Here is a 16,440-nt window from a genome sequence, read left to right on the forward strand (position 1 = left end):
TTACACAGCATGATGCTCTCATACACAGTATAATGCACCCACACAGTATACTGACTCCTTAGTAGCCGCCAAATCGTTTGATGGCTCCAACAATGTATAATGACCCCCACACTGTAATCTCCACACTGTATGATGGCCCCCTAGATAGCCTCCATATACAGTAGCATAATGCACCAAATAGTCCACAATATAGTATTATGCACTCCCCATAGGCAGACTCTATAGCATAAGGCAGCCCCCATAGGCAGACCCTGTAATAAGGCAGTACCCCCATAGGCAGACTCTGTATAAGGCAGCACCCCCATATAGGCAGAACCTGTAATAAGGCAGCATACCCTGTAATAAGGCAGTACCCCCATAGTCAGACTCTGTAATAAGGCATCCCCCCATACTCAGACCCTGTAATAAGGCAGCACCCCCATAGTCAGACCCTGTAATAAGGTGGCAGACCCTGTAATAAGGCAGCCCCCATAGTCAGACCCCGTAATAAGGCACTACCCCCATAGGCAGACTCTGTAGTATAAGGCAGCACCCCCATAGGCAGACCCTGTAATAAGGCGGCAGACCCTGTAATAAGGCAGCACCCCCATAGTCAGACTCTGTAATAAGGCAGCCCCCATAGTCAGACCCTGTAATAAGGCAGCCCCCATAGGCAGACCCTGTAATAAGGCAGTACCCCCATAGGCAGACCCTGTAATAAGTCAGCACCCCCATAGTCAGACTGTGTAATAAGGCAGCCCCCATACTCAGACCCTGTAATAAGGAAGCACCCCATAGTCAGACCCTGTAATAAGGCGGCAGACCCTGTAATAAGGCAGCACCCCCATAGTCAGACCCTGTAATAAGGCAGCACCCCCATAGTCAGACCCTGTAATAAGGCAGCACCCCCATAGTCAGACCCTGTAAAAAGGCAGCCCCCCATAGTCAGACTGTGTAATAAGGCAGCCCCCATACTCAGACCCTGTAATAAGGAAGCACCCCATAGTCAGACCCTGTAATAAGGCGGCAGACCCTGTAATAAGGCAGCCCCTATAGTCAGACCCTGTAATAAGGCAGCACCCCCATAGTCAGACCCTGTAATAAGGCAGCACCCCCATAGTCAGACCCTGTAATAAGGCAGCACCCCCATAGTCAGACCCTGTAAAAAGGCAGCCCCCCATAGTCAGACTCTGTAATAAGGCAGCACCCCCATAGTAAGACCCTGTAATAAGGCGGCAGACCCTGTAATAAGGCAGCACCCTGTTATGATCCGGTGACCTAGGAGCAGCATGAGACTTTCTCTGGAGTAGGTGGAACCTGTACTGACCGCAAACCCTAAACTGACACCGCAACTAGAAGCAGCCATGGGGTGTACCTAACACGTCCTAGACACCTCGACACAGCCGGAGGACTAAATACCCCTATAGATGGAAATGGGAATTCTATCTTGCCTCAGAGCAGAACCCCAAAGGATAGGCAGCCCCCCACAAATACTGACTGTGAGTAGGAGAGGATAGACACACGCAAGCAGAAGACAGTATTTAGCAAAAGAGGCCACTCTGGCTAAATAGGAAAGGATAGGACAGAATACTAGGCGGTCAGTATTAAAGCCCTAAAAATATCCACAGCAGATAATACAAAAATTCCACCATCTAACTAAAGACATGGAATGTAAATCTGCATCTCCTGAGAATCAAACTAGACTGAAAAAATCCTAACACAGTCTAAGCTGGACAAGAAAAAACAATGAATAGCACTGAATAGTAAAGCACACAGCATGTGTGCTGAAGAAACAAAAACCAGACACTTATCTTTGCTGGCTTGGCAGCAGGACAGGAGGAACCAGACAGAGGTGCAAAACCTCCAACAACAATGGACAACTGGCAAGGACTAATGAATCCTGCACACCTAAATATCCCAGTCAGAGCTGCAATCAGCAGAGACATCTGACCAAGATTGCAACCCAGGGACAACTGCATTACCACCAGCAACCACCGGAGGGAACCCAAGAGCAGAATTCACAACAGCACCCATAGTCAGACCCTGTAATAAGGCAGCACCCCCATAGTCAGACCCTGTAATAAGGCAGCCCCCATAGTCAGACCCTGTAATAAGGTAGTACCCCATAGTCAGACCCTGTAATAAGGAAGCACCCCATAGTCAGACCCTGTAATAAGGCGGCAGACCCTGTAATAAGGCAATACCCCATAGTCAGACCCTGTAATAAGGAAACACCCCATAGTCAGACCCTGTAATAAGGCAGCCCCCATAGTCAGACCCTGTAATAAGGCAGTACCCCATAGTCAGACCCTGTAATAAGGAAACACCCCATAGTCAGACCCTGTAATAAGGCGGCAGACCCTGTAATAAGGCAGCCCCTATAGTCAGACCCTGTAATAAGGCAGCACCCCCATAGTCAGACCCTGTAATAAGGCAGCACCCCCATAGTCAGACCCTGTAATAAAGCAGCACACCCATAGTCAGACCCTGTAAAAAGGCAGCCCCCATAGTCAGACCCTGTAATAAGGCAGCACCCATAGTCAGACCCTGTAATAAGGCAGCACCCATAGTCAGACCCTGTAATAAGGCAGCACCCCCATAGTCAGACCCTGTAATAAGGCAGCCCCCATAGTCAGACCCTGTAATAAGGCGGCAGACCCTGTAATAAGGCAGCACCCATAGTCAGACCCTGTAATAAGGCAGCACCCCCATAGTCAGACCCTGTAATAAGGCAGCCCCCATAGTCAGACCCTGTAATAAGGCAGCACCCCTATAGTCAGACTCAGACCCTGTAATAAGGCAGCACCCCTATAGGCAGACCCTGTTATAAGGCAGCACCCCTATAGGCAGACCCTGTAATAAGGCAGCACCCCCATAGTCAGACTCAGACCCTGTATTAATGGGTGTTGTTGCCTTATTACAGGGTCTGACTATAGGGGTGCTGCCTTATTACAGGGTCTGACTATAGGGGTGCTACCTCATTACAGGGTCTGACTATGCGGGTGCTGCCTTATTACAGGGTCTGCCTATTGGGGTGCTGCCTTATCCCCTTACTGACATTGGACGGAATAGTACGTCCGATGTCAGCTCCCCTGCTTTGATGCAGGGCTCCGGCAGTGAGCCCGCATCAAAGCCGGGACATGTCAGCTGTTTTGAACAGCTGACATGTGCCCGCAATAGCGGCGGGTGAAATCGCGATTCACCCGCCGCTATTAACTAGTTAAATGCCGCTGTCAAACGCAGACAGCGGCATTTAACTGGCGCTTCCGGCCGGAAATGAGCGCATCGCCGACCCCCGTCACATGATCGGGGGTCGGCGATGCATCAGGATGATAACCATAGAGGTACTTGAGACCTCTATGGTTACTAATGCCGGCCTGCTGTGAGCGCCCCCCTGTGGTCGGCGCTCACAGCACACCTGCATTTCTGCTGTATAGCAGTGATCTTATGATCGCTGCTACATAGCAGAGCCGATCGTGCTGTGCCTGCTTCTAGCCTCCCATGGAGGCTATTGAAGCATGGCAAAAGTAAAAAAAAAAAAGTTAAAAAAAATGTGAAAAAAATAAAAAAAATATAAAAGTTTAAATCACCCCCCTTTCAAAATAAATCAATAAAAAAAAAAATCAAATCTACACATATTTGGTATCGCCGCGTTCAGAATCGCCCGATCTATCAATAAAAAAAAAGCATTAACCTGATCGCTAAACGGCGTAATGAGAAAAAAAATCGAAACGCCAGAATTACGTTTTTTTGGTCGCCACGACATTGCATTAAAATGCAATAACGGGCGATCAAAAGAACATATCTGCACCGAATTTGAATCATTAAAAACGCCAGCTCGGCACGCAAAAAATAAGCCCTCAACCGACCCCAGATCATGAAAAATGGAGACGCTACGAGTATCGGAAATGGCGTAATTTTTTTTTTTTTTTTTAGCTAAGTTTGGAATTTTTTTTCACCACTTAGGTAAAAAATAACCTAGTCATGTTAGGTGTCTATGAACTCATACTTCTCGTCAGTTTTAGCATTTAGTGAACCTAGCAAAAAAGCCAAGCAAAAAACAAGTGTGGGATTGCACTTTTTTTGCAATTTCACGGCACTTGGAATTTTTTTCCCGTTTTCTAGTACAAGACATGGTAAAACCAATGATGTCGTTCAAAAGTACAACTCGTCCCGCAAAAAATAAGCCCTCACATGGCCATATTGACAGAAAAATAAAAAAGTTATGGCTCTGGGAAGGAGGGGAGCGAAAAACGAAAACGAAAAAACGGAAAAAGCTCCCCCGGTAGCTATGCTACTGCCTACAATACAACACATTGCATTACAATAGCGAGATCTACGGTAAATCTGACATGCAATAATCCAGTTACTTAGAGTTTCAGGATGAAGAACACAATAGATATACAGTAACTTAATAATCATTTCAGTAATCAGAGGAATAAATCATAGATTGTTTATAATCAAGGACAATCAGGACCATTACTTACATTGCATTGGTTAGAGGGAGTCGGGACCTCGCTGCTCTGCTGTGCGGCACACAAGGCGCCTACGAGCACTTCTCCAAATCCCCTTTATACGTTTCCTGTCTGCAGCGATCTAAAGAGAGCGTTTAAGGGTCATTAAGGGATTGTGCATCTTTGAGTGGTATATACTGTATGTTTGTTTTACTTAAATGCATGCAACTGGGGCGAAAACAATCATTTTTGCAATCGGGTTTTGCTACAAATTTTGCACCGTTTGGCGTTTACAAGTTCTTTGTTTCCCAGCCCATTCAATTTTATTGTACCCTCTGGTCAGTAAACTGCTGACAGGAGCTCAGAAAAAGACAGATAAAAAAATGCAAACTCTCTGATGAATCCTCAATTAACTCATTTTGCGGCTGGCAACCCAGAGGCTGTAAAAGGCGAACGGTGCAAAATTTTGGAATGAAAGCAAATCTCAAAAATGGTTTTTAGCCCCAATTCCATATATTTAATTACGGTAAACTTAAAAAAAATTGTGCTTGAAGATTGTCAACCTATTTACTTACTTATTGCTATTTAGTAACTTTTTAATTATTTTTTTAGGACAATAATAATAATAATAATAATAATAATAATAATAATAATTATCTTTAATAATAACCTAAGGACTGTGGCACAACAATTTTCTAAGTGATCTATGTCCGTAGCTGGGGATTGTGCAATACATCGTCAGGTTCGTCAGAGTTGGTTGAGCCCAAAATTAACTCTAAAATTTGTCCCTCCTGCCGTGCCAATGTGGGTCTCTTTAAGGATACACGTGCCTTAGATTTCCCTGCCTATATTCCACTTAATATAAATGTTATCCTGCTCCTCCATGGGTCCTTATGACCGCCATGCCAATACTTTTCACGGATTACCCAATGATCCACAGTTACAAATGTGCAGCATGCATGTCACGTAATACTTCAAACAATAGTTGCATGGACCCAGACCAAAGAGTGACCAACAAAGTCACAGACCAAGCCCTTGTTAGTAAGGGATACTGTCTCTTTAAAGGAAGCTCCCCTTAATCGGGCACAGCAATAACTTCACAAAAGTTAATGGTGCTGTACCCTAAGAAACATTACTTACCGACAGTATGATCATTGCGGGTCCAGCTGCTAAGATCGGTACCAATTCTGCAAACAAAGAGCCCAAAGTGAACGAAGCATGTAAGAGGGTTGAAAACTGCACCCAGGTATTCCCCCCCCCCCCTACAATGGACTTGTTCCTCTAAGTTGCCTCGTTTATAGCTCCTCTACATTTGGGTTTATGAACCTGACCATTGTTGGACGGTTGGGTAGTCTTCTCTATGTTCATACAACATGATGCTGTTTATTGACTTTCTTTGCATTTTGTGTGTCTGTAGGTTAGATAGGTGGTAAGGCGGGGGGGTAGTGAATGCAGTCTGGGGTTGCCACATCTTAGCTCAGCTGGATTTTAGGGCATTAGGTTGTTTAAATCGAGATTTCCTTCACCCGAGGTCAGCTGCAGAGGGCATAAGGATCTCCATAGCTTTACAAGCGACTTTGTAGATGAGGGACAATCAAATCAGCCAGTGTGATGTACAGTCTCTTGCTAGGTTACAGAGGGAATGTTGCCTCTGTAGTTGACCCAGGTGGAGGAATAGTGGGTCTCCCGTAAGCAGTGGAGAAGAAGTCGCTCTGTGTAGAGAGCCATCCTTATAGTTATATAGGAGCCAGAGAAAGTATTGAGGACTTCTGTTGTGTCTCGAAGATGGAGAGGAGGGATGACCGGAGAATCTAAAACCTAAGGAGTGGCCAGTGTCCGTCTCAAGGAGTTGATGAGCAAAAGGCCGAACAAGCAGATATTATCAGAGCGTGAAGAGTAAGCCACGTGGGGCACCATCACATGTATGAATGAGAGAGTCTAAAGTAGAGCTGTTTTTTGCGTTAGAGTCTCGGCCTAGAAATACGCCCAGTGGTGAGTGCAGATTAATGTGACCCAAACCGGCTCAAGTGAAAGGTATATAATTGGTTCTATATATTAATTATAATGTTTGCAGGTTGATTACGGACACGAAAAAACCCAAGTGGAAGAAAAAGGAAAACATTCTAGTACACGCAAGGCAAGATCACAGACCACCTCCCCAGTCCTCACAGCCAGAGAAGTTGTGGGAAATAAGGAAGAAGAACATGGTGATGTGAAGCCCAGAACGTCTGTCAATCAAAGCCTGCAAAGAAAGAAGAAACCATATAACAATCCCCAAAAGCAAACCTACAGCGGAGATCTCCTGGACAAACACCCTAGGAGCTTCACAAAGGCCAAAAAGCCCTTCAAGCCAAGGTTACTGAAGAATCCCTCCCAGTCCTTCCTCTCAAAGTACCGCTATTACACAGCTCCAGGAAAGAAGATTTCCCAAAAAGCATCACCGCAGGTCAACCATGAAGACAAGACAAAGGAATACAGGTAACCAACAGACATCCCAAATATCTACATGGGAGCAGGAAATATAATTTAAGGCCTGATACACTTCATTTAGTTGACAGTTTTTGCTCTTCAACGCTCCCTGAGAACTAAAGGATGGGACATGTTGAGTTCCATCAGCCTAATCCTTTTTGCCTCTTACATCTGCCACAGGGACAACCTCTCACACTTTAGCTGGCCATCATTCCTACCAAAATTGTCAGGTTGGGCAGACATTGATCAAATGCATATGACAAGCTAAACTCCGATATAATAATTGCAGGCAAAAAGATTAGTCAGTGATGTCCGCCATGGCGGTGTGATGCAATCCCGCATGTATTTTTAAGAGAATGTTTCTCTAGTTGACTTACCATGTTGACGGCCACTACGTCATTACTTATAGCATGTACTGAATTGACTACAAAACATCCTGTATACTATATAGTACACTGCCTCTCCATGTTGCACAGGCTTTTTCTAGACTCCTCCCACTTGTGGGTCTTTTTGGTCTCTTTATTGCCTGTGGTAAAATATGGAATGGTACCCCCTTCTTCTCCTCATCTTTGCATTTCAGCAGCCTGTAGTATCCCTTTCCTATAACTCGTCACTAATTAGTCACACCCCCTGATGGAGCTTGGGTGAAACGCGCGTTGGGGCTGGGGAATCATACTGTACACTACCCTATATGGGTGCGTCACTTGATGTACGTATTATGCCTGCTTTTGTCTTTTTGTTATTAGTGCATACTATTATATTTGCTAAAAATTGAGAGTTTTTGGCTGACACGTTGCTGTCTGTGCATTTCTTAGATATTATTCGTGTATAGTTGTTACGCCCATTTTTTTGGAAACTTTGCATTTATTTGAATCTTTATTTACCTTGTATTGTTTTAATATTTTCAACAAATTGTATTTTTTATGAGATCAGTTAGCACTTTGTTATGTTTTGTCGGTATCGTAAATAGGGAGGAGGAGGGAGATGCAGCTGCAGTGTTTTCTCCTTGCGTGACCAGATTCTATACTGAAATCACAGTGTCATCAAATACCTAAAAAAATTAATTATTGTATTGTTATTAGTACCTTCCATATTACAGTATATGTATAGTACCCAGGGATATTTCTAGATGCATTTACATTAGAGATGTTGTAATATTGCTGCCTCTTGACTCTATGTATACATTTTTAGGCTTAATGATGTAAGATCATAAATGTCAGTAATAGACCCTGATTCTGTGCAATACTACTAATTACTGTAGGTCAATGGAAGATGTGCATTTGCCAATGAAACCAATTATTCTCGCAACGCGATCTGTAAGTATATTAATTATTAATATAAAGATAAAAGTAATCTAATAGAAAAATTGAATACATGTATGGTGACATTGCAAATTCCGATTCTTTAAAGGGAATCTGCCAGCAGCTTTTTGCTATATAGCCTGAGAGCAGTATGATGTAGGGACAGAGATCCTGATTCCAGTGATGTGTCACTTACTGGGTTGCATGCCGCCGTTTTAATACAGTCAGTGCTTTATCAGCAGGAGATTATCACTACATGACTAGATGTTTTGTGCCTCCTAGTCCAACCACGCCCCCACTACTGATTGGCCACTTTCTGTCACTATACAGTGTACACAGAAAGTGACCAATCAGTGGTGTGGGCGGGGTTACAAAGGTCTCAACATTCTGAACACTGCTAGATCTGAAGAGAAAACTGTGATTCTATCACAACGGCTAATTGATACATCGCTGGAATCAGGTTCTCTGCCCCTACATCATGCTGCTCTCAGGTTGCATAGAAAAATACGCTGACGGATTCCATTTAGTTATTTTATTACTTTTTATCCCTGTATTGTGTATGTAAGCTGGTTGTTCTCCTCCTCCCTACGTTGTTAAGATACGTAAATCCCTTTCTTTACTATAAGGCTTAGGTTAGTCCATCAAAATGTTGCATAATATTTTATGTATTTGGCGCAAATTAAAAAATGCTTTTATTTTTGTTTTATTTGCATCATTCCTTTCAATAAGCTTTAAAATATCACGTCTGACCTACCGCTCCATATTGTAACGGGGAGAAACGTCTCCTGTCTCAAATAATTATTTCCCAGTCTGACAATCATGTCTGAGCTGCAATACCAGACGTAGCCTAACTGCATGGATAGCGCTGTTTGTTTATTTTTTCGGTTTTTTTATTATAATTCTATACAACCCTTTTATGAATGAGAGCTCGTGGATTGTGTGGAGATTATTAGGATTAATCAAGATTTCAAGATTTCTTACATTTCAATTTGGAGAAGGTAAATTGTTCCAGTATACAGCCCCATAAAGGATTTACATACCCCGATAATTGGAAGTCATTACTATTAAAAACTTTTTTTTTTTAATGATTGACTCCAAATCCTAAATGAGAAAACAGACAGATATAATTTCAGAAAATGTTTTATTATTTGTATTTTTACTGCAGAGGGCAGAAAATCAGTGGAACATGGCGGAAAACTACAAGTGAGTAGTAATAATGATATTGCTTTTTTATTTTCTTATTTATTTTATTAAAGGGAACATGTCACATAAAAAAAAAACGCTATTAACCTGCAGATATGGGGTTAATCTGCAGGTTGTTAGCGCTCTGAACCTGCCCGGCGCCCACACTTTGAGCTGGAAGGAAATGAACGTTATTCCTCCCTGTAGCGTTCGGCATTCATTTACGCTAGTTTAGTTACTGCCCTAAGCATGGAGAGTGGCCACTGTAACCACGTCACCAGCACTGACTGACAGCCGGGCCTAATGCTGAGCGAGCCGTCGGTTTAGCTGGCTGTTTGCCTCTTGTCACTGTCAGTTGTAGCTTTATTCTGTAAGGTGTATGCTGAGTGATCTAGACCTAGGATTTGTTGGGACTATTCCTGTCTGTTTTCCTCTTTGCTCTTGATGCTCTCTGACCTCAGGTACCTGACCCCAGACTTGGCGTATGAGTATCTGTTGTCTTGTCCCCTTATCTTTTCATACCCTTCTGGCAATTTGACTCCAGACTGTTACTTGACCATACTTTTGTATTGCCCCACTGTACTACGAGCCTTCCTGGTATTTGACCTTGGACCTCTTAACTACCCTGGCTCACGACTGGTCCATCAGTAATGACTCAGCGTCCCAATCGATAGATAGTATTTTGCAGAGTTTGGTAATCTATAAATATTGAAATTCTGCTCTGTATATCTTCTATAAAGTCATTAATAACTATGTATGCTAAAAAGAAGAGGGCCCAATACTGACCCCTGTAGTACCAAACTACTTACCGGGATTCAATCCTAGTGTTTTCCAATAACCCCTTAATCAGATTGATAGATATTTAATATGGATAAATTACATGGAAAAATTAATACATAGATGATGGATAGACAGATAGGAAACCTCACCACTAAGTAGCAAAATGGGTGACGCAAATCAGGACTGGCCACCACTTCACCAGTAAATCCTTATTGTAATCAGGAATGCTGAAAGACACAAGTTTTGGAGCCTGCAGAACAGTGAGTGCAGCTCTGGAGTATGCACTGCCTATAACTCAGGATCAGTACACAACAAACAATACAATCTATTTGTGTTCACCTTCAGACATAAAACTCATCAGCGGTACATCCCCACATGCAAATACGGACTTGCTATACTGTCGATCACATCTCATTATTAGCGGAACGTTTGCTCCTCTAATTGGGCCTTTAAGAGACACTGGATTCAAACCCAGGTTCAATTCCATAGTAACCAATCACAAGGCAGCTTTCATTTGTTATACTGCTCTGGTACAATGAAAGCTGTACCGTGATTGGTTGCTATGGCCAACAAAGACCGTTTATCTTTTAGTCATCTGAGTTGATAAATAAGGTCAATTATGTTTTATTATCTGTAGATAGAAGTTTCCATAAAAGGCTGGTGACTACATAGGCCAGTAATAGAAATGAGATGTATGAAAGTGTCGCACCAACCAATCGCAGCGCAGCTTTCATTTTTCTGAAGCATTATAAGAAGTGAAAGCTGCACTTTGATTGGTTGCTTTGGGCAACATAAGCAGTTTTTCATTCAGACGGTTTCATAAATCTGCCCTGATCTCTGCAAATAACATTATCTCCATTAAGTGATAAAAGAACATATTACCGGACGATTTTCTGTCCCGTGTTACGTACACGACTACATAACTGCCGTGTATAATAGACTATTACTCCCATAATGCATTTAGAGCGCATACAAGAAGGAATCACATAAGAGATCCATAAATCATCCATTGTCCATAATCTCCTCCACCGTCCGGGTGCTTTGTTCTGTGGCGCCTCTCGTCCATTGTCTCCCTGGTTATTGTACAGGCCCAAAGTACTAATAGAAGAGGGAAAAATACAGAAATGCACAAAAGATGACGATTCACAAATAACAAGCGGGAATGATTCTCTGCAGGCTGAAAACAGTGGTGAAATGTCAGATATATTGCTAAAAAGAGGACCTCACATCAACCCCAGAATGACCAGCAGACTGTCCTGCTTAAAGTCTATTCAGGCTTTTCTAGAATTTTGGGGAAAACTTCCTTCCCGACTCCACATGCGGCAGTCAGACTAGTTCACTGGATGAACACCCCTTCATGGAATCTAGTGCCCATAGTCTGTAATATTATATTTATCAAGAGATGCATCTAGGCCTCCTTGTATTTATTTAGTGAATCGACCATTATATCATCGTGAGGCTGAGATCCATAGTCTGACTGCTCTTATAGTGAAGAATCCATAATCTCACAGCTCTTACAGTAAAGAATCCATAGTCTCACTGCTCTTACAGTAAAGAATCCATAGTCTCACTGCTCTTACAGTAAATAATCCATAATCTTACTGCTCATCCAGTAAAGAATCCATAATCTTACTGCTCATCCAGTAAAGAATCCATAATCTTACTACTCATCCAGTAAGGAATCCATAATCTTACTGCTCATCCAGTAAGGAATCCATAATCTCACTGCTTGTACATTAAAGAATCCATAATCTCACTGCTTGTACAGTAAAGAAGCCATAATCTCACTACTCGTATAGTAAAGAATCTATAATCTTACTGCTCATCCAGTAAAGAATCCATAGTATCACTGCTCACACAGTAAAGAATCCTTAATCTCACTGTTTGTGCAGTAAAGAATCCATAATCTTACTGCTCATCCAGTAAAAAATCCATAATCTCACTGCTTGTACAGTAAAGACATAATATCACTTGTCACACAGTAAAGAATCCATAATCTCACTGCTTGTACAATAAAAAAAGCCATAATCTCACTACTCGTATAGTAAAGAATCCATAATTTTATTGCTCATCCAGTAAAGAATCCATAATATCACTGCTCATACAGTAAATAATCCATAATCTACCTGCTCATACAGTAAATAATTCATAATCTTACTGCTCATCCAGTAAATAATCCATAATCTCCATACTTGTACAGTAAAGAAGCCATAATCTCACTACATGTATAGTAAAGAATCCATAATTTTACTTCTCATCCAGTAAAAAATCCATAATCTCCCAGCTAATACAGTAAAGAATCCATAATCTCATTGCTCATATAGTAAAGAATCCATAATCTTACTGCTCATCCAGTAAACAATCCATAATCTCACTGCTTGTACTGTAAAGAAACCATAATCTCAGAGCTTGTACTGTAAAGAATCCATCATTTTACTGATCATCCAGTAAAGAATTCATAATCTCACTACTCACACAGTAAATAAGCCATAATCTCACTACTCTTATAATAAAGAATACATAATCTTACTTCTCATCCGGTAAAGAATCCATAATCTCATTGCTTGTACAGTAAAGAATCCATAATCTTACTTCTCATCCAGTAAAAAAAAAATCTCCATGGGAGAGCTTCTTTAAATGCATGTATTTGGGGCAAAATATCATTTTTGCAATTTGATTTCATTCAAAATTTTGCATAATTTTTTGTCTCTTTCAGGCTCTTAGTTTCCCAGCACATTCAACTTTGATGTGTTCCGTGATCATAAATCACAGTCATAATCAGTAAGGAGCTCAGAAAAAAAGAGATAAGAGTTGTGAAGTCTCCCATTAAATCGTCAGAACGAGTTCACTGATGGATTTTCAATTAACATTCTGCAGTAGACAATGGCCATAGAAGGCAAACGGTGAATAGTTTTTGATTAGTCTCAATTACAAAAATAATTTTTAGCCAAAATTTGCATGCATTTACATAAGAAAAAAATAACCCTTTAACCCCTTCCCGACCTATGACGCATACGCTGCGTCATGAAAGTCGGTGCCAATCCGACCTGTGACGCAGCGTATGCGTCATGGAGGGATCACGTCCCTGCAGATCGGGTGAAAGGGTTAACTCCAATTTCACCCAATCTGCAGGGACAGGGGGAGTGGTACTTCAGCCCAGGGGGGGTGACTTCACCCCCCCGTGGCTACGATCGCTCTGATTGGCTGTTGAAAGTGAAACAGCCAATCAGAGCGATTTGTAATATTTCACCTATGAAATTTGGTGGAATATTAAAATCCAGCCATGGCCGATGCTGCAATATCATCGGCCATGGCTGGAAACCCTGATCTGCCCCCTGCCACCGATCTCCTCCCCAGTCCTCCGTCCTGTGCTCCGCTCCCCTCCGTCCACCTGTCCGCTTCCCCATCCTCCTGTCCGCTCCCCCGTGCTCCGATCCCACCACCCCGTGCTCCGATCCCCCTGTGCTCTGATCCCCCATCATACTTACCGAGCCTCCCGGTGTCCGTCCGTCTGCTCCATGGGCGCTGCCATCTTCCAAAATGGCGGCGCATGCTGTTATGACCCCAATGGCGAGGGTCTCAGAGGAACGTGGAAGTCTGCAGAATACAAAAATCCAGCTCATAGGGCAGTGGTAACTGGGTTGACCATATATCTACTCCTAACGCCAACACTAGAAGTAGCCGGGGATCATTCCTACGTTGATTCTAGATGACACGCGCCAGCCGGAGAATCTAGCTACCCCTAGTAGAGGAAAACAAAGACCTTTTTTGCCTCCAGAGAAGGGGACCCCAAAGCTGGATAGAAGCCCCCCACAAATAATGACGGTGAGGTAAGAGGAAATGACAAACACAGAAATGAACCAGGTTTAGCACAGAGAGGCCCAACAAAACAAAAACCCTATCAAAATCCACACTGGAAATTCAAGAACCCCCGAACCGTCTAACGGTCCGGGGGGAGAACACCAGCCCCCTAGAGCTTACAGCAAAGGTCAGGATGTAGATTTGGAACAAGCTGGACAAAAATACAAAACCAAAACAAATAGCAAAAAGCAAAAGGCAGACTTAGCTGATATAACTGGAACCAGGATCAGTAGACAAGAGCACAGCAGACTAGCTCTGATAACTACGTTGCCAGGCATTGAACTGAAGGTCCAGGGAGCTTATATAGCAACACCCCTAACTAACGACCCAGGTGCGGATAAAAGGAATGACAGAAAAACCAGAGTCAAAAAACTAGTAACCACTAGAGGGAGCAAAAAGCAAATTCACAACAGTACCCCCCCCTTAGTGAGGGGTCACCGAACCCTCACCACGACCACCAGGGCGATCAGGATGAGCGGCATGAAAGGCACGAACTAAATCGGCCGCATGAACATCAGAGGCGACCACCCAGGAATTATCCTCCTGACCATAGCCCTTCCACTTGACCAGGTACTGAAGCCTCCGCCTGGAGAGGCGAGAATCCAAGATCTTCTCCACCACGTACTCCAACTCGCCCTCAACCAACACCGGAGCAGGAGGCTCAGCAGAAGGAACTACAGGCACAATGTACCGCCGCAACAAGGACCTATGAAATACATTGTGAATAGCAAACGACACAGGAAGATCCAGACGAAAAGATACAGGATTAAGGATTTCCAATATCTTGTAAGGCCCAATAAAACGAGGTTTAAATTTGGGAGAGGAGACCTTCATAGGAACAAAGCGGGACGAAAGCCATACCAAATCCCCAACGCGTAGTCGGGGACCCACACCGCGGCGGCGGTTGGCAAAGCGCTGAGCCTTCTCCTGTGACAACTTCAAGTTGTCCACCACATGATTCCAGATCTGCTGCAACCTATCCACCACAGAATCCACCCCAGGACAGTCAGAAGGCTCCACATGACCCGAAGAAAAGCGAGGATGGAAACCAGAGTTGCAGAAAAAAGGCGAAACCAAGGTGGTGGAACTAGCCCGATTATTAAGGGCAAACTCAGCCAACGGCAAGAATGTCACCCAATCGTCCTGATCAGCAGAGACAAAACACCTCAAATAAGCCTCCAAAGTCTGATTGGTTCGCTCCGTCTGTCCATTAGTCTGAGGATGGAAAGCAGACGAAAACGACAAATCAATGCCCATCCTACTACAAAAGGATCGCCAGAACCTGGAAACGAACTGGGATCCTCTGTCTGACACAATATTCTCAGGGATGCCGTGCAAACGAACCACGTTCTGGAAAAACACAGGAACCAGATCGGAAGAGGAAGGCAGCTTAGGCAAAGGAACCAAATGGACCATCTTGGAGAAGCGATCACATATCACCCAGATAACGGACATGCCCTGAGATAGCGGAAGATCAGAAATGAAATCCATGGAGATATGTGTCCAAGGTCTCTTCGGGACAGGCAAGGGCAAGAGCAAACCGCTGGCACGAGAACAGCAAGGCTTAGCTCGAGCACAAGTCCCACAGGACTGCACAAATGACCACACATCCCTTGACAAGGAAGGCCACCAAAAGGACCTGGCCACCAGATCTCTGGTGCCAAAAATTCCCGGGTGACCTGCCAACACCGAGGAATGAACCTCGGAAATGACTCTGCTGGTCCACTTATCCGGGACAAACAGTCTGTCAGGTGGACAAGACTCAGGCCTATCAGCCTGAAATCTCTGCAACACACGTCGCAGATCCGGAGAAATAGCTGACAAGATAACTCCATCTTTAAGAATACCAACAGGATCAGCGACTCCAGGAGCATCAGGCACAAAGCTCCTAGAAAGAGCATCGGCCTTCACATTCTTTGAACCTGGTAAATACGAGACAACAAAATCAAAGCGGGAGAAAAACAATGACCAGCGGGCCTGTCTCGGATTAAGGCGTTTAGCAGACTCGAGATACATCAGATTTTTGTGATCAGTCAAGACCACCACACGATGCTTAGCACCCTCGAGCCAATGACGCCACTCCTCAAATGCCCATTTCATGGCCAACAACTCCCGATTGCCCACATCATAATTTCGCTCGGCAGGCGAAAACTTCCTAGAGAAAAAGGCACAAGGTTTCATAACAGAGCAACCAGGGCCTCTCTGCGACAAAACGGCCCCTGCCCCAATCTCCGAAGCATCCACCTCAACCTGAAAGGGAAGTGAGACGTCAGGCTGGCACAAAACAGGCGCCGAAGTAAACCGGCGTTTCAACTCCTGGAAAGCCTCCACGGCAGCAGGAGCCCAGTTAGCTACATCGGAGCCCTTCTTGGTCATATCCGTCAAAGGTTTCACAATGCTAGAAAAATTAGCGA

The 16,440-nt window shown here is 43.7% G+C and overlaps 1 protein-coding gene across 2 annotated transcripts in view; it reads left to right on the plus strand.

Moving 5' to 3' along the window:
• Positions 1 to 16,440, plus strand: part of LOC143809055 (spermatogenesis-associated protein 7 homolog) — a 187,054-nt gene that overhangs the window by 152,231 nt on the left and 18,383 nt on the right. For both annotated transcript variants that reach the window (XM_077292220.1, XM_077292219.1), the window contains 3 exons: positions 6,508 to 6,911; positions 8,164 to 8,218; positions 9,369 to 9,406. In XM_077292220.1, the coding sequence (XP_077148335.1) occupies positions 6,508 to 6,911; positions 8,164 to 8,218; positions 9,369 to 9,406 (497 nt within the window). The remainder of the gene's footprint in view (positions 1 to 6,507; positions 6,912 to 8,163; positions 8,219 to 9,368; positions 9,407 to 16,440) is intronic.

Source organism: Ranitomeya variabilis, chromosome 2 (genome assembly GCF_051348905.1).
Source record: "Ranitomeya variabilis isolate aRanVar5 chromosome 2, aRanVar5.hap1, whole genome shotgun sequence".
In the NCBI taxonomy this organism is placed as follows: Eukaryota; Metazoa; Chordata; class Amphibia; order Anura; family Dendrobatidae; genus Ranitomeya; species Ranitomeya variabilis.